Raw genomic sequence first — 19,033 nt, 5'->3', positions numbered from 1 at the left:
TGAATTTTGCTCTGATGCTTTCTACTTTTTGTTTGGCTTTTTTTTTTAAGTTTGCTTTCTTAGAAAATTAGGAGTGTATACACCTAGTAGATCCATTAGCCACCACACTTTTTAAATTGTTTTATTTCAAGTCCAATAGATATTCCATCTTTGTAACTTACCAAAATAATAAATACTACTATAGTACCTCCTGCCTCTCAAATATGTTTTTGTAAGACTATGAGATATTTATATTGAAGTCACTGTAAAAATTACTGCAAGAAGTAGGAAGATCTTATGCAATTATCTTGCTACAGCATCTGCATTTGAATTTCAGTAGCTACAGATTGTTTTACTGCAACATTAGGGTCTTGAAAATTAATAGATGAAGCTTGAGCCATTTTTCTTTAGCTGCTGTCGAGAAGACTGAGGTCCACCTTAAAGTAGACATAAGGATAGTATTCTTGGTTACTCAGCTGTAAACCAGGGATGTCCATGCCAGGCTGCAAAAGGAAGCAATATGATTTAGCACCAGAAACAAGCTTGCACAGTTCCAAGTTACAGCGGATTGCTTTTGTGCCCCCTTCCACAGGTGGAATGGAGTTTTGTACTTGCTGTGCTTAAGGTGGAGAATTTGCCACTGAGAATCTTGGGGGTTGCTTAGTAGTTTTGTGCTGCCTAATGGAATTTAGCATTGAGAATGCAGCCTTGGTTGCTGCTTTATGAGCATGGTTTGTAGCACTGTTGTGTGCCTCAGCTCTAGAGCAACTTAATTCTTTCTCCCTTCATGCACTGGGAATCCTGCACTTGCTGGTTTTAGGCTGTTCTAATGCCTACTGGTTTATCCTGAATTGTCTGTGCACTTGAGATATGGGAAGGGAGAAAGTGAGGACTGCTGAAGGCTTAAACTGAGGTATTTGGTCAATGACAGCCTTTTTCAGGGAATGGAGGTGTCACAGCCCCAGCATTTGGTTCTAGATTAATCTTCTTGCTTGTGTAGATCTGAATGTTTATAGAAGACTCAAAAGCTTTTTACCTAGAGGAACTGCCATAGTTGGGCAGATCTATTTCAGTCTGGTGGCTGTAAACATCAGATGCTTCAAGAGAAAATGTAAGCAATCTATGCATCTCCATTGTAATCTGAGCCTACTTGTTACCCTAATCTAATCTGTAACCACCAGGGATTAGTGCTGCATGCAGCAGCACTGCAGGATGTGTGGAGGTGCATGCCCTGGGCAATGGAAGTATTCATCTGACTAAACTGGGACAAGTTACAGCATGTACACTTGCAGTCCAAATACATACCTCCATTATACTTGCTGCTGCAACTTCATCCAGGTGTTTGAAGACCACATTCAGGACATCTCTCAGGCGTTTTACAGACTTTCTGTTTGGCTGCAGCAGCATTGCTTGGAAATTCACTGGGAGGCCGTACCTTGGAACACACCAACATACATGACCATCTCGGGCAGAGGCACACCTTTTGCTCCTGCCCTTCTCCCTCCTCTGCCTCCTGGCACGCTATCTGATGCTGCACTGCAGAAACAACCTCAGTGGCAGTGTGTTGCCTGCTTACCTGAAAGCATTTCCTTTTTGATGCCAAAAGTCAACTAAACAGTGTCTTCCTGTTTCTTCGCTTGTTTGTAACTGCCCCCAAAGAACTGTTTTTCATCAACTTTGAATGTCACCTTTTTTGTGGTTGTATCTGTTGTCTCCCGTGAGCCCCTGGCATGAGGTGTGTAAGGGATGTTCCCTCCCACAAAGAACTACTCCAGGAAGAGAGCTGTATGTTTTGACTTCTACAGTCACTTCTACCCACTCACCTCAGGACAGATTCAACAAACACCCTCAAGGCTTTCACATGGATCCAAGCCACAAATGCTTCGCTGAAGTTCACTTTCAGCCAGCGCAGCAATGGGCCCTACAAGAACAGATACAAAAGCATTGTGATCCCCTTGCTGTGTGAAGCAGCTCCACAGCTAACACCACTTCAGCCATCATGGGCTGCTGAGATAATTCTCAGGCAGCTTGTTAGTGGCTCCCAGTTTATCAAAAACCCAGGTGACCTCTGGGAAAGCATGTTATCTATCCTGTGCCTCAGTTGTCTGGGCTAAATGGAGCTCCCAGGAGTCTGTTGGAACAATAAAGCCATTTCTGACTGAGAGGTGCTTACGCATGCCGGTAGCAAAAGATGTCATTGTGTGGGTCACCAACTTGAGACGCTACTTACATATTGTTGTTTCTTATCAGAAGCTAATTTCATCAGCTCTTCCTTTTCACATTTCAGTTCCTTCTCATCAAAATAAAATTCTCGAACCATAAACCTACAATCAAATGACATTTGCTCTCACAAGACATAGACCAAGCAATACGCACACTTGCCTAGAGAAGCAGGTAAGGGATGTTTCAAAGTTGCTAGCCATTTAACCAGTCAAAGTATGTGGAGGGTGGGAGTTGAAGTCACCCCGAGAAAGCAAGCTTCCTGCTATCAGCATGAAAGCAGGAAGGACAATTCCAGGATCTGTATTTTGGTGTTTAAAGAACAGGATCAGTGATTCTGCTGCCACAGCTCCTTCCCGCTCTGCCTTCTCAGCGGCTTTAGGCCAGAGCAGCTCAACCAGTAAAGTCCCAAACCCAGTGATGGATTCAGCTAAGGTTCACCTTATCTTCATCACCTGTCTGCTGTAGCCTGCCCTGCCTGGCAACCGGTGCTTCTTACCTGTTCTCCCTGGCTTTGGCCTTGAAGTCATCCATCACTTTTCTAAACAGGGTCACAGTGAAGAGTCCTCCCTCTGCATCCTCAGCAATCATTCTGCAGGGGGGAAATCACTGTTGCGGTTTGACGTGGCAAATCCCCCACGCCTTCTTTATCTTCGTCTTTCACAGTTCTTTTTTTCATTCATGTTACTGAACACCACCCTGCTTTTCAAGAACTGCTCTGACCGAAACAGGGAACAAAAACTTCATTACCACTCCCACAAGTTAAGTTCCTGAACCCATCACAGAACACACACATTCTGCCTGTCTGATTTTAATATGTTTCCTGGTAGCATTCCCCACTTCCCATGCACTTGTGTTTTTGAGACAGGCAGTAGCAAACAGCTTGCTTCTTTCTCTGTGCCTCCCGCTTCTTCCATTTCAAATAACAGCACTGTCACCTCTCGTGCCCTGGATTGGACCGTGGTCTGTGTGAGCTGAGCAGTGGAATATTTAATTCCTAGGAAGGATTTTTTACTCCAGGTGAAATGATAATTAATATGGCATTTGCTAATGCAAACAACAGTACACTGAATTATCCTGTTCTACAGCAGGAAGCAATTAAAGATGCAAAGATAGTGTTTGATCTTTGTAAAAAGTACTTTCCATAAGGTTGTATGTGATTGCACGTGTCTGAATTATGCCTGGATCACTGTAACAAATTGTTTGGCTGTTCTACACAAAAAGAAAAGGCTCTGGTTGAAAGTAGAAAGAGATAACGGGAAAAGGGAACAACAAGCTAATTGTGAAAAAATAAACCAGTAATGATTTTTTTTTCTTTCATCTGCACTTCCCTTCAACAGAGTAATTTTTTATTTCAATTGAGAATAAGACTGGGTAAATCTATGTTCAAATGGAGCCCATGCATTAGACAAGTGGTTCCTTCCAGGATCCAGCAATTTGAGGGGCTGAAATATGGCAGAAATTTCTGAAACCAACAGGGACATTTATTTGGAATTTCACTTACTTGGTGGAGCGAGGTACTACCATGTCGGAGAGGGATTCGTAGGTCTTCTGCCACTGTACATAGCTTGACCTGTGAGCAATACACAAAACAAAGCACAGAAAATACATACTATATTGTGGGAAGCAAAGGTGTTGATAAATATAGTTAATTAAGCTAATAGTTTAGGGTAGAAATGTTGGAGCTCTTCATGCTGCTTAAGATACATTAAGCCTCTCCTATCCTTTCCTCTCCTAGTCACAAGCTAGGGACATGTTTCCTTCTGCACTGCACCCTCAGTCGTCACTTTGGTTCTTGGCATGAGGAAGGGCCCAAAGCAGGAAGCTGATGATGGGAAGAATGTAGCTTTTGGCACATACTTCTAGGCTGCCACACAACGCCCTCTATTCCAGGACCCCTGTACAAGCCTCCTACCAGGAGGCTGTTTGAGAACCTACTCTGTAATCATTAAAAACCTACATTCCAATTCTGTCCTGCTGTGAGTTTGGAGACGTCTTTGCCTCTTTCTTTTGCGTCAGAGCCGCTCTTCGCAGAAACCATTATTCCCCCTTTGCTAACAGCTCTATCCATGCCACAGTGCTGATGAGCTGCCCCAACTTGATCCAGTATCGCCTGGATCCAGTGCTGTGGCCTGAAACTTGACACCACATTGAGCGCATGTGAGCGCACTATTGTCTTACTTTGGTACCACGACGAGCAGCGTGATAAGATACTCGGAGTTCAGAACAAAGTCTTCTTTATGTACAATGTCTGCTAGGGTCCGAGTCAGCAGATTTCCCCTATGGTGAAGAAGATAAAGGAAAAATAACACTAGCAGGACCCCAGCAGCAGCACATTGGAGGCATTGAGCTGTGGGTGTAGTTGCTAATAGTATGTATCAGGGTTGAAGGAAGTGGCTAAAGGACGTGTTTACACTTCTAAAATGACCACTTAGTTATTTTTACTGCAACTAAAAAGAATAAAAAGGCACTAATACTAATGGCAGAATATTGGTGACTAGCACTAGGCTAGTTTATGCCCTTTATGTGAAATTACACCATTCTGCTACTATTGTTTCTACAGTAAGGGTGCAGTCGCTTGTGAAGTGCACATTTGAAGTTACCACTCTGCTCCCAGTCATTGTGGCATCTCACAGGAGGCACCCGCTTTCCCTGTGTGACCACACTTCAGAGTAAGCAATGGACCTAAGCCATCAAACCCTGGCATACCTGCACTGCTGCGGACAAGCATGCAGAGATACCTCCCTCTAGCTGAAGGACAGAGGGAGCAGCAGTCTCATGCAAGGTGGGACCTACAGGAGGGGCTCTCTTCACAGTCTAAGCCCACCTGATCACATGAAGTCCTACCAGTGCTGCACACGTAGGACATGTCGGTGGCTGGGGCTGGCCAGGCATGGCTGGTAGGCACTCCTTCCCAGTGCCGGGGGTGGAAGCCATGAGGAGTGAAGAAAGACCAAAATCAGTAGGTTTTGGCTTGAGGTTTGCTGTGCCAGTCTAAACGTTAATTAACTAGCCAGTAACATCTTGCTAGATGTTCAACTCAAGTTAGCTGGCACTGGGAGACACCAGAGATGTCAGCATCTAAAGGTGGATGAGGTGGTGAGAGGAAGATAGGCCTGGACCACAAGGTCTCTGTTCATCACCTTGCCGGAGGTCTGGCACTGCTCATGTTCCCCACACAGGGCTTCTGCCTCTCTGCAGGAGCTTAAAGCTGATGTGGAAGCTAGAGAGATGCTGCAGGAGTAGACTGGGAATAGGAATGTGCCAGAAAAGAGAAATGGGAGCTAACGTCCCCTTATCCCTCCCATCCATGATTATCCACATGCACGCAGCCTGAGACAAACATGTCTAACACTGTCTATACCAAGCTGGAAGCACAGGTCAGTGGTGCTGGCTGGTGGTGGTGAGGCATGGACACAGGAACTCAGCAGAGAGAGGAGAAGATGTAACTGTAATATGGCTCTGCTGACCATCGTGGGTACTGCAGTCCCATGTTGAGCAGGTGTCCATGAGGGAGAGCTGTTCTTGCAGTGCCAGGAAGGTGAGGACCTGTGTCCAAGGGGTCCGAATAGGAAGGAGTGGCAGATATGAGCGTGCATTGGGTGAGGGCTTGCATAGCATCATCTAAGTTACTTTAAATTTACTACTGACTGGAATTTACTATTCTCCCCAGTGATACCCTGGAAAAAAAATCCAGGTATCAGCACTGACATAGGTAAAGACCATAAGCATTTGAAGACAGGAGAGAGAACATTTGGGAAGCCCTGATAGGGCATTACCTGGACCAACAAAATGAAACAAAGAAAAATGTAGGTGTGCTGCTGGTGAGATGTAGGAACAAGCAAGGCAGAGCTATTTTCTATGCTGCAAATGCTGTTCAGAACATAGGAAACAGCTCTATCTTGCAAAGGATTTCACCAGTTGACCCAGCTCACCTAATTTCTGACTGCCTGAAATTTCATCAGAACAGTACAGTAGGTTTTGACTTTCCAAGACTGCTCCCACTGCCAATAAAATCCAATTAGGACCTGCAGTCTTCCTGAGCTGATTTTGAGACATGCTGACTGCACCAGCTCCCCCTGGCCTTCACTGGGTCTGTAGATGCTCAGCATGCCCCAAAGCCAGAAAAATTTGCTCCCACCAGCACACACGTGGTCCATTGCACAGCAGCGGGTGTGAGCGTGCACTGGCCTCAGTTCAGATGTGCAGTGTTCCAGATGCAAACAGCATGTGCTGTACTTACACAGTTTTCTTCTCCAGGCTCTGCAAATTTCCTTTAATATTGTTGTATGCAGCTGATCGGGTCTTTAAGTCTGTTTCTATCTGTGTCACTTGCTAAAACAAAGTAAAGAAAGTGAGTCAATTCAGTGCTTGAGGCATTGTCCTCACTCCCCTCCTGCTCCCTCTGCACTTCAACACAAAGACACGGCTATCAGCCCCACATAAACCCATCTGATTGCGGCCAAGGGGGAGCCAGTGTCAGAGGTCCCCTGTGGCAAAGCCCTTTGCAGAAAGCAGGGTTCAGTGAGCTGCTACTCTGTGTGTTACAGCTGTACCTAAGGAGCAAGCTCAAGGTTTCATTTCTTACCTATATTGAACAACACATCATGCCTTTGTGAATGGACTGACAGTGTAAATCATTCAACCAGCCTGCAGCACATCTGATTTAATGCCAGGCCACCAATTTCACAAAAGAACTCCAGAATGGAGAATAACATGGCAGTATATAAAAACAGTAAAATGTTACAACGGAGGGGATTAAAGTACAGAAAGTATGTCAATGTACTCCAGTAAATCTGACAAAGTGCCATATGCTTACAGACTGGATAGGTTTAAATATATGTACTATTATTATTACAGTATAAATTACAATAATATCAGCTGCTTCAGTACAAAGTGCAGGCTTCTGAGCCTGCTCCTGCCCAAACTGAAGGCAAAGCTGTCACTGACTGCCCTGAGAGGAGGGACCAGAAACTGCCAATAGACATGCTTGCCCATGCTGATATCTTCTTAAAAAATGGAGTACAATTTACCTTTGCTAATGCTTCTGATATATTCTTCAGTGGCTGCTTTATGGGATATTTGGCCATGTCCCACTCAAACCGTGTCAGGTAGCTAATTAGGTCAACTGAAAATGCAAAGAGATGCATGAAAGCAGATCGCTTACCAGATGGCAGGTCAAAGTTTGGGTAGCAGTCCCCAACTATAGCGCAAGCATAACTTTGATTAACATTAGAGACGGGAGTGAACCAGAAGCCCACCTCTGAGTCCTCATATAAATCGGCACAGATCATACGCCAAATCTAATAATCTGTCCAAACATCCCTGAACTTAGAAGTTGAACCAGAAATCTTTTCTGCATCACACCTAACAGTCCAGAACAAGTGTTACTGTAGAATTGGCTGTATCAGCAGGACACAGCAATGTGCAGCCATTCTTCTTCACAGTAGAAACAGCTTTATGTAACCTAAATCTTGACTACTGCAATATGCCTGAATTTAATCCCAGCAAGCGCTATCAGAAAAATACTTTGTGCCCAAGACGAGCAGTAGTACTCTGGGTTGGTAAGAGTTTGATCAAAGGTATTAAGAGCATAGCTGATGCCACTTCTCTGTGATTCAGTCAAGTGCTCACTAGAAATCAAATCCAGGTGTGATAAGAAATTCCTCATTAGCTTTGCACACAGAGCTTGCCATCTTGCACAAAGCTATACAGTATTTCTCTAAATGGATAAATCCAGCCACAGCATCCAACAACAGAAACTCACAGCAAGGCCCTGTGCATGCAGTCCCCCAAAACAAGGCACTCTCAGACCATGGAGAGCCATGGCTTCTTCCCAGAATAGAGAGGAGATGACATGTCTGATATGACACTCAGCTCCCAGAAGATGATCATGGTGTTTCACTTTGAACACCAAGCCTCCTTAACATGAGAAAATATTAAGGCTTAGTACATTATGGCACCAAATAAGGCGTTCTCCTCTAGCAGCTCATGAAATCAGAGAACTCTTTACCTGAGTCCTGAGAGTCTTTAGGATGCCAAACACACCCTTACATAGTGTTCTTGGGCAGCTTTATGGGATGGGACAAAGTCACACATCCTGCCACAAGAAGCAGAGGGGCAGGTTCTGGAGTCTAGAAGACAGCAGGCAAAGAGGCCAGAGGCAGTGTCACCTGCAGGGTGGGCTTCCTTCCAGACCAGGAGGGCAAACATGGAGACTATCTGGGAAGCTGCTCTGCGGAGGTGAGGAACAAAACAAGCTCAAGGCACCAAGTAAAACGAGGAGCATGCTGGGGTCCAGTGCTCTATCCTGCCTTGTCCAGAGTTAATTCAGTCCCATATCAAGGTTTGAGCACAGTTTCTTGTGGGCTGGATTTCCAGGGTGTGGGGAAAACTTTGTGAACCAAGATGCACGAGAAGGAACATGAAAAGTTCCATACTAAAAAGTGCCATACTAAAAGGCTGAGAGTACTACCCTGTCTCGTGATACTGAATACCCTTGGCAGGAGAGCACTATCCTTTCCATGGGTTTCTCTCACCCCACAACAGAGTCAGTTTACCCTATTAGATTTCCAAAGCATGGAAAGTCTTATGCTAGGAGGAAACAGGCTTCGTAGCAAGGGATAAACTGCCTGGGAGGCAGAGACCACTGGCATGATAGTGCTCTCCCCCTTTCCAAAACCACAGCTGCGTAAACCTCACCTACATCCAGGGGTAGGGAGGTGACAGGAGTCATGAGGCAAAGATCCAGCCCTTCCTGCTAATGTGTGATAGGGAATAGACAATTTCGCCTGCACAGGGAGGGTTTGGAAAGGGAGCACAACTGTGGCTGGCAGAGAGAGCTATCACAAAACTCCTGTGCATGTGGTTCTCCAGCAGAGCTTACTCATGGTCTCTGGGGAAAAGGCAGGGAAGTAAAAAACACTTGAGCAATGAAGTTCACAGGACATTTCCAGCACATGATTGACACAAGGATTTCATCCTGCTGCCTCTCTTCCAGGCTTTCTTGCTTAGGCTTTGCTAAATTGGATGAGAATGAAAACTGTAAAGAATATGGTATTACTGGGCTGAGCAGAAGAACAGTGTATTTGGAGGCTCTTCAAAGACAGACACTGACCTATTTATAGCTGGGAGATATGAAAGTTCCCTGAAGACCTACACGTGCCCTTTCTATCCTCACATTCCTTGAATCTCAGCAGAATTTAAATGTTAAGACAGTTAAGCACAGCATGAGTTCTCAGCCCGCTTTACAAGTTCACTCCTGAGCAGTGTGCTGGCACTGGTGCAGTTCAGTTCAGCAGCCTCATCTTGGGGATAGCACAAACTACTGCGAACACACTGGCAGAACTGAGCTTAAAATGCCAAGCAGTCCAAGCACCCTGCTGCTCCTGGAATGACACCCATCACGTATGGAACCTGTCAAGTCACTTCTAGAAGACTTCACATAGCCACCCGTCCAGGAGAGATGCTTCCTACCTACCCCAATGCCTTCACAGCTTCCCAGGAACCCCACAGCATGAATTGCTAATAAGTCTAATTTACTCACCCAGCTCTAAGAGGCAACATTAAACACCTTCCCTTCAAAACACTTAATTCTTCAAAATTGTTATGCTCCCCATTTTGCTTTGTTTTGAGCTCATTATAAAGAATGGAGTTATTCCACCACTTACTAAATTTTAAAACTCATTTGGGTTTAACATTACTATAAATGGAAGAGAATTTGGTCCAAATCTTTGAAGAAAAGCTTTACCTACATTTCACATTTTTTACTATCGTAAGCAAGAAAGCATTTCCTGCTGTTGTGATATACTAAAATTCCCTTTATTACACAAACACACATAAGAGAGATATCTCCACGTGGCTCCTTCCGACTGTTGCCCACTGGAAAGTAGCATGTGTGTTCACTTAAAGTGGTGTAGTACTTCACATTTTTCTTCACACAAATCTAACCAAACCATTGTTAGACACACAGCCACCATCTTCATCAGTTCCTGGACCAAACTGCTGTCAGGATTACATACAACTGAGGTAAAGTCAAAAAACTTGTGACTTAAACAAAAATCTGAGTTGGGACAGTCTAATAGTCTGAAACAGGACCATGCAGCATGAAGTCGTGCCTTATAATTTTGTTTCTGATTTCATGAGCTCAAGGAAGTCTTCAACTTTAGGGTGCTTTTGCTGACCAGAAAGGGGAGGAGGAAGAATTCGTACAGCAAAGCTGCTGTTGTTTATAAAGAATGATACTGAAGTATGTTAGGGGAGTCCCATATAATAAAGCTGACTCAATTTTTTTAAGATAATAATAATAAATAAACTTGGAAAGGTTAATGGCTTAGTTTAATATGATTTGTTTGAATGACCAAATCCAGACAGAAGACAGAAATTAGTAACACGTACAAATAATTTTCACATCCTTCTATTACAACACATGCAGAGTTAATAGGGAAAGAAACTGGTGTAAAAAGAGGAAACAAAGGAAATAAGTGAAACCTGTTGTTTCTCAAGTCATAGGGATATCGTGATCAAGCTACGAGGTTGTTACTTGAGAAATCCATCGTAACCTGATCACTGTATCTCTACAACCAGACCAAGACTTTTCTCTAGCACTAGTACACACAGATGCATGCTTGTAACAACACAGCAATCATCAATCCCCAACATACTTTTGAGACATTTCATTTTATCCTTTAGTCCTGAAACACAGTAAGTGGGATTATCATATTTGGCAAACAGTCGTGCTCATCAAATGTCAGTCTTATGTCATGCAAGGAGGACATTTCTAAAAGAACTTCCTCCCCGTTCTGTACTCATCAGATCTGAAGTACATTGCAGACAGTCGAAGGGTGATGGAGTGTGCATTCTTAGTTTATGTGAAAGCATCATTCTACAAGCCTGTAATTAGCATCTGTAACAAATCCAATTTTGTTGTACTTTTCCAGAATAGCTGGGGAAGAATTTGCTCTGAAACACACTCAGGGTCTAATGAAATGTGGGGAGATCTAGAAGCCATCAGTTTCTAAATGTTAATTTTGTCTGTGACACAGGCTCCCTTCAGAGCCTTGAGAACCATACTAGATAACAAACAGGGAAAATTACTTCATGGAGGTTATAAAAACAATGCATTGACTACGTAGAGATGATGTAGGGGAGAGTACTGGAAGGCAGCAGGCTCCCACAGTCCTTTGGCATGTGAGAAGCGCCCCTGCTGTCACTGTCTGCTCTTCTCTGCCACACAACTGCTGCCAGCCAGGGCTCGCAGGACTCCACTGGAGTGCATTTCCCCCCTAACAGGAGTAGCACCTGCATGTCCTGCTGGCCTCTGGCACAACCTTGTGAGTGCAGCCCTGGCTCCATCTTTTGGAGCTGTTGCCCCACATCCAGCTGTGATGTCAGAAATCCACAGTTAACAACGTGACCTACCCCAGCACTGTAGGAGGGAAGGCAAATCACTGACAGACCACTGACAGATGTTGTGCAGCCATACAAAATGAGATTTAGCTGCCTGTAAGAGATCAAGCCCATACAGGGCACAGGAAGGTGCTAGGCCATTTTAGAAGTGAAGAAAGATGTCTCCTGCTTTCCTCTTCACTCCTCAGCTCTGGTGTTAGAAATCAGTTCAACATTAGGTGCCGAACACTGCTCTGGAAGCAAAGTTGGTGCTGGATAAAGCTTCTGCTATCTTTGAGAAAAAAAGGAGCCGGCTAGATGTGTTCTTTAAAAATGTTGCTGCTGGTTGTCCTTCCTAATGTGTGCATGTTTCAATGCCACATGTTCATATTCTGAAGCAAATAAAAAACCCACATTCACAGAACCTACCTCCATTGGCCAGAAGATTTTCCTGGACTTTATCTTTTGAGTCCTCCATAACTTCTCCTATGTACTGGGCTATTTTCTTTATTACGCTTAGGTATAAAAAGAGAAGATTTGTTAGTGAAGAAATGAATATAAAGCAGTTGCCACAATGATCTGACAAACATGGAGATGCCCAAACAAAACACTTCTAAAGCAAGGCAGTTCAATTTGCAATTCAAATTAAGATCAACCATCTATGGCATATTGCAGAACCAAATGCCTTATTTCTAAATACATTGATCTCCGCAAACACACAGGCAGTATCTTTTCCACCACGCTCTAAACTTCCAGAAGATCACGGTTCAGTCTTCTGTACACTTATGATACACATAGCAGAAACCAGACAAGAAACCCACGTTTAAAACTCCAAAGGTGATGGAGGAACAAGAGTTTACATACAGGCAACACTGGCTGAAAATCTATTCCATGGGATGCTAAATAAACCCCTAGTGCTTGCTGAGATAAGGTTCTTACAAAGTACTCAGGAAAATTACAGCGTTCCCTTGATCGACAGAGAGAAGTTCCTTCTTATTCCTCTTCTTTAGGGGACTCTTCCTCTCTTTATCATGGTAGACAAGACACTCCTTTAAGGTGTGGGAGAATTAGATTCAAAACCTCCTTCTGCCTGATTCAGCGCAGTGATTTGAACAGAGCCCCTCACTGTGAGCGGTCTGCAGGGAGGGTGCAGGGTTCCACACCGAGGTTCCCCATCAGCTGCGACCTTGCCAAGCACTTATCTGTGTCTGCAATTTTCAGCTTGCAGACACAGCTGATTTTTGGCTCCTTCACAATGCTCAGGAAGCCAAAGGAACTTGGAACAAGACAGGACTCCAGCCCAGTTGGTAAGATCGGTATACCAGGAGGATAAAGACATTACAGAGAAAGTAGCCAACAGAAAAGTGTACAAGCCAGCAGCTTTTCCCAGGGGCCTGAACTGCTTTCATTACTGTGGAGTGCAGCTGGTGGCTAACCTGATAGCTGGGAGACATTTAGCTCTGGTCTCTCTCCACAGGTATAGATGGTGGGACAGGTATGTGCTCTCATGCACCTGGCAGTCGTAGCTGCCCAGGCTAGGCCCTTGCAACAGGATACAGCCAGAATGTATGTATACATTGGGACAGAGAAATGTTCTCCAGTCCTGGCTTAATGCCTGTGCCTTGCCTTGCATCCTGTGAAATGCAAGTGGGATTCGCTCATCCAATACATTCCCCACGCAAAGACAGAACAAACATCCTGTACACCACTGATGTCTGAGGCAAGTGAGAGGAATCAGACCTCCATAGAAGCCCCATCACCTAGAGAGACATCCAGCAGCAAGCAGCTTTCGCATCCAACCCTTAAACCTCTGCCTTTAGATGAGACCTCGAGCACATATAATCCTCAAATAATGAATTATAAAGGGAGAGGGTTTCAGCTAAACTGCCTTGAGAAGTAGTAATAAAAACCTGTAAAGAGAATAACTCCATTTAGCCTATTATTATGGCTTGGAAGACTCTCATATTTTGCTTTTGGAATTGCTGCAATGCCATTACTTTAAAAAAAAAAAAAAAAGTCCAAAAAAAAAAAAATTCTACCACTCTTTAAATGTTAACTGTGTGTTAAAGGGCACCACTAGCTTGGCCTCCAAAATACTGCAGGGAGCAGAAGCCCTGCAATCTGATGCTGCTGCAGAATGCTCCACCGACCAAGTAGCCAGGAGAACCCCCAGGATAAGAGTGACCGAGAGGACTGTCAGGTTCAGAGAGCTCCGTGCTACTAAGGGTGACATGGAAAAACACTCTGCCTCCCTGTGTAAATAAATAATAAAAGTATGTGGAAACAATAGATCCTGCAAACTCCTGCCCCTTCTTTGCTGTCCTGGCAGAAGGCAGCGCTGACAGGTTTGCACTGCCTGGCTTTACGGGCAGTTGTGTTTACCCAGCAACAGTTCAGCAGGTAGCTCTTTCAGAGAAGCAGGAACATAAATGCTCAGGTCATTTGAACAGGCTTCTAGCCCTCTGGATGCCACGAGAGTGCTTGGCATTTTAACCCCTGAACCACTGTTTAGGCTCATAGCCTTGAGCATTTATTTAACACAAAATGCTTTTTATGTCCTTGTAGGACATGATAGATTTGTGTGGATTATTCTCTGTTATTACTTTAATGCATTTTTCTTATTTTTCAACACATTTTTCTTATTTTTAAAACCTTTTGAGCCTTCTTGGTTACCTAGCTTAATAGGCAAATAAGACAAATTGGAAAAGTCATCAAATCAGCATGTTAAGAGGAGGGGCCTCACTGACCCCTTTACTTGTGCCTATAGCACAGTAAGAGTCATTACATGCATTAAACGGACAACTCGTGGAGTAAAGTGGCATTCAGCTTGAACAAGGAGCTGTACCATGTTGTCGAGTTAAGACATAGATAACTGAAGGAGCCAGAGAGCCTAAGGAGCCCATATTGACATTTCACTTAAAACTACCATCTGTGATCTTACACAGATCCTGCAGTCAGCTTTTCGGAAGTCCTAATTCTTCAGAAAGCTGGGTATTAGTTAAGCCCTTCTGAATATCAGTTCTGCATGGTTTTTGGCAGTCCTCAAAACAGATCACACAGTTGCTTGCCTATCTGCTGCCCTGAGTAGAGACATGTTCCATTAGAATATATAGCAGGTACTGGCACTCTGGCACTGTCTTTCCCCAAATTTGCCCCCGTTCCTGCTTCATGAAGAATCTCTGCAATATAAACCAGAGGCCTGATCATGCTTATAAAGAATTTGTGGCAGGTTTTTTTGCAGGATCACAATCGAAAAGGTTTGTTTGGGGTTTTTTTATATATATGAATTAAATTGCTCTGTCCTGCTACAAATCCTGGAAAATGATTTAGTTTTAGGTAGCCCTCTGGGGAGCAGGGAGTTGAACTCAATGATCCTTATGAGTCCCTTCTAATTCAAGGTATGAATCATATTCTTAAAAGATCAATGTTGTGTGCAACCCAGCAGGATCAAATGTGATCGTCCTAATACAGTCCTGCTGTAGCACCAGTAGAGTAAAAAATCCTTTGGAGAAACGTATTCTAGCAGACTTACTTTTAACTAAACTGCCTAGCATAATTGTAAACAGTTTATATCAGTGTGTGTTTGCAACTGCCAGAGAAAATCTATGAAAGTATCGAGCATATTTAGACAAGCAAATCCTTATCACTCCTGGCTGGGGGAAGAGAGCAAAAAGCCCCAGAGCTAACACGCCTCTGTGATCAAGACCCAGAACCCCCAGCAGCTTACACTTTCATGGCCTCAACAACAAAGTCTACTTTGTGCCATGAAGTATCTTACAACCTGACATTTTCTCAGCTTGCTGTACTATATTATTCTTTGTACACCCAGGTCAGTTTGGCCCAAAAGACAAATTGAGCAATGATCAGCAAGGAGATCATGTGAGCCTTTGCATAAATAGGTTTGATACAATGTGAGTCAATATTCTGGCTTTCAAGGAGTTTAAAAGCCTGAGAGGGAGAGGTCCAGGTTTCATTCAGAACAACTTACCCCTCAGAACTCCTGTACTTGGTTGAAAAGGGCAGAAGGCTCAATAGAACTAGTCCGGGAAAATAAGATCAGGGAGGGCTTCATATTCTCTAAATGCTGTTTTACTAATCTAAGTTTATGGATGAGGTGGGAGGATGTTCTTAAATAAAAAAATAAAAGAACCCTTTTCAGCAGTTTCCTTTTGAGAAACAGCTTCCCTCACACTGCCACTCAAACAGATTGCTGTGCAGACAAAACCATCACAGATTTAATTCACCTAAATTTTAAGGAATGATCACTCTTTGTGATGACTCCATGACAACCAACAAAAGGGTTAAACAAAGTCGATCCACTTTAGTCCAGTTGCAGTCCAGGCTGGACTGAGTCAGACTGAGGTGAACACAAGGACATACTGTCCCATAAAAACAATGTCTGTTTCTCATTTGTAGGTAGTAAATAAGATCTATTTTACCTTTCAGCGAAGCTATCAAGTTTTCCCAACTCATCTGACAGACCAACAAGCGCATCCAGTGTCCCCACCTGTGCAAAAGATAAGAAGTAGGTGAAAGATGCACAAGTCTGCCTAAGGCTTCTGTTGGCAGAGTCTTAGGGATACAGACTTGTGTTTGCCCTGGTGAATTCAACAGTTTGGCAGAACCTTATTCACTTGGTGGAAAATAGTAGCAATTCCTTTACCCGAGACCTAGGGCACAAAAAGCCTTTTCCAATAAAGGAAGAAAGTATGTGTAGTTTCAAGGGCATACATCAGTATCTTCCTTCCTGTTTTCATTTCTGTATCATCCAATTGCATAGTCTAGTCTTCAACCTGATAAAATAGTGACTAGAAATGCACACCATACACATACAAACAAATCAGACGTACTAAGACAAATGAGGGAAGCAGCACTCATTCAAAAGGGGGTCTCTGTCTGCATTCTTTGTTACTACCAAAGACTAAGCCTTTCATAAAGCCTTTTCCTCCAATGCCAACATCTGCTTTTTGTATGACTCTGTCACAGTCATAGTCCCATGCTTATGGTATTGCTAAACCTTTCTCTTGTAATGCTGCCAGCGCAACGCCATGAAGGGTCAAGCTGAAGGAGAAGAAACAAATTTTACATAGAACAATTAGCAGAATATTAATGGGCTGGTTGCACCTATAGATACTGCAAATGCTTTATTTACTTTAACATTAGCAGACTCACGTCAAGATGGTAAAAATCATATCAATCTCAGGTGCACATGCAAAAAGCAACATTCCCAGCCGGAAACATTCATGTGACAATTCAGTCGGTTATTACTTGAGAACAGGTTCCCCTTTTACTTGCATCTTTATGCAATTGGAATAGCTCAAGTTATAACTGTTAACAATCTTTTTGGACTAAAGCCAGATCTTGGATGCACTAAGCTTAGCTTTGTTAAGTGATTGGTGATGGTAAATCCCCAAGGAACCAAGTTCTTGTGTAGCTCCATTGACTTTAATGCGGGATATTTAGATTTTTCATAGCCAAAAGTGAAATAAAAATAAGTCTCAGATCTCATAAAATAGGATTAAATAATGCAAAGATTAATAATGGATTAATAGTCTTCCTATTTATATGCTGATATGAAGCTAGGTAATGTAGCTGAACAAACACACACATCCATTTCCCAAGGAGTAATGTGCATTATAGCACTGTTTTCTCTGTCAGTAGTCTTACTTGCATAGTTCTAGGTACTTGGCTACTCCCTTTGCAGTAGCCATCCAAGATGTACAGTGCTGCATGACTCGCACAACTGGGAGCAAATGGCACCTTGAACGCAGAAGATTAGTTAGTTGACTCATCTCACCCATCTTCACTCCTCATATGTATATCCTTCCAATGTGAAGGTCACAGTGACAATGAATACTTTTCTTTCTGATCAATTTTCAATTGACTGACCACAACTCATCCCCCAGATGCAATCTTCTACTCTCTGCATATTATCCCAAAAGATATATCCCATGTTTAACCCAGATTTCTTTAGCCCTGGCTGAAAATGCTATATCGTCCATATACAAACCACTTCCTCATTTACCTTTAAGTCTGGAATATGGAATTTGCTGTTGCTGGACAGGTTGGATTTAGACGTCACCGTGTTCATCCTCTCCCATGCCTGCAGATTTGTTTTATCTCCTGGGGCAGAAATTAGCCAGAACTCCGACATGATCTAGTATTTTCCCTTCACTCCTGGTCACTGTAAAAACACAAAGCAGGTAAGTGTCTAAAAAGAGCCCCACACAAAACAGGCTCTCCCCTAAGAACAGAAGGAGTTAGGATGGATCACTGATTATTTTTCCAGAAACACCAGGAGAGTGAGTCAGTCCTGTGTCTCAGGCTGAGATGGAACATAACCTTCTCCAGAATGTCACAGAAAGAGTGCGGCTGTTCCTCCTTTCTCAGGGTTGTTCCATCCAGTTTCTGAATGAAAAAACAAAGCTTCCTCCTCCCCTTTTACTTCCCAGCCTGTTCCATTCATCTAGCACTGTAAGTCCAGTCCCCAGTGTGGAGTTCGGAGACTTGACTAAACACCCCAAATACAACTGTTTGTGCTTAATATTCTTTCGAATTTTTGGACACTGGTAGGCAAAAAGTGAAAGCAAGGTGTGAAAAGACCTCTGCCGAACACATAGGCTGCAAAAGATGCGGCTAGCAAAATGGAATATTGCTTTCCCATGTGTTTTACTTCCCAGGCTGGATAGGAAGGAGCGGGAGGAAGGCAGGTCGCGGTGCACAGAGGCGGTATCAGCACAACAACGTAGGCAATACAGAGAATCCACGGACGACAACTACTCCGGTGTTAACAGAGCAGCTCAGGGCAGGACAGCGAGGCGCAGAAGTCACATGGAAATCTCCCGCTGCTCTCGGAAGCCCTCCCGGAGCCTGGCACCCCTCTGCCCTCAGGTGCGACGGACATGAGCGAAGATGCGGCATCTGCCTCCCACGCACCCGGCTGTGCCCGGGGCCGGCGCAGCGCCGGGGGGCGCGGTGCGGGGCTGCCCCCTCACTGAGCCCTGCCGGCGGGGGGGAGCTCCGCCCGCTGCCCGCCGCCTCACCTGCGCGCCGCCGCTCCCTGCCCGCCGTCCTGCTGCTGCCAGCCCGGTGGCGGCGGCTCCCGGTGGGGCGGCGCGGACATGCTCGGTGAGGCGGCCGAGGCAGGGCCGGGGCGGGGCGGGGCGGGGAGTGAGGGGGGCAGCCGCCGGATCCACGCTGAAGGGAGGCGAAGGGCTACAACCTCCTTCTCGGTGCGGGGAGGATCGTGGCACCGGGTGAGACCAGCCCCCAACAGCCGGGAATGGCTCTGAATCCTGCAGCTTCTCATCTTTTTGCTGTCTTATAAACTCGCAAAAAATAAGGCAGAGTCCATCGGTTTTATTAAACACTGATTTCCTTTAGCAAGTCTGAAGGTTTTGGAGTAATTAAAGAAACTTTTAGGAAACTCTCGTTTTTCGGATTTCCC

General features: G+C 44.3%; 1 protein-coding gene across 2 annotated transcripts; it reads right to left on the bottom strand.

The window, feature by feature from the left end:
• Positions 1-105: 105 nt before the first annotated feature.
• On the bottom strand, positions 106-18,715 carry ATP6V1C2 (ATPase H+ transporting V1 subunit C2). Of its 2 annotated transcripts, XM_030489831.1 has the most exons (13): positions 18,630-18,715; positions 17,612-17,770; positions 16,026-16,093; positions 12,016-12,101; positions 7,233-7,327; positions 6,443-6,534; positions 4,381-4,479; positions 3,704-3,772; positions 2,699-2,791; positions 2,210-2,303; positions 1,803-1,900; positions 1,285-1,414; positions 106-482 (listed from the first exon to the last, which is right to left on the bottom strand). In XM_030489831.1, the coding sequence occupies exons 2-13, from the start codon at positions 17,738-17,740 to the stop codon at positions 387-389; spliced, it is 1,149 nt and encodes a 382-aa protein (XP_030345691.1). In that variant the 5' UTR covers positions 17,741-17,770; positions 18,630-18,715; the 3' UTR covers positions 106-386. The 2 variants fall into 2 exon arrangements, with proteins under 2 accessions (XP_030345691.1, XP_030345692.1); XM_030489832.1 differs by lacking the exon at positions 4,381-4,479.
• Between the last annotated feature and the right edge of the window lie 318 nt (positions 18,716-19,033).

Source organism: Strigops habroptila, chromosome 6, assembly GCF_004027225.2.
Source record: "Strigops habroptila isolate Jane chromosome 6, bStrHab1.2.pri, whole genome shotgun sequence".
NCBI lineage: Eukaryota > Metazoa > Chordata > Aves > Psittaciformes > Psittacidae > Strigops > Strigops habroptila.
The sequence above is the reverse complement of the archived record's forward strand: the minus strand, read 5'-3'. Positions and strand labels throughout refer to the sequence as shown.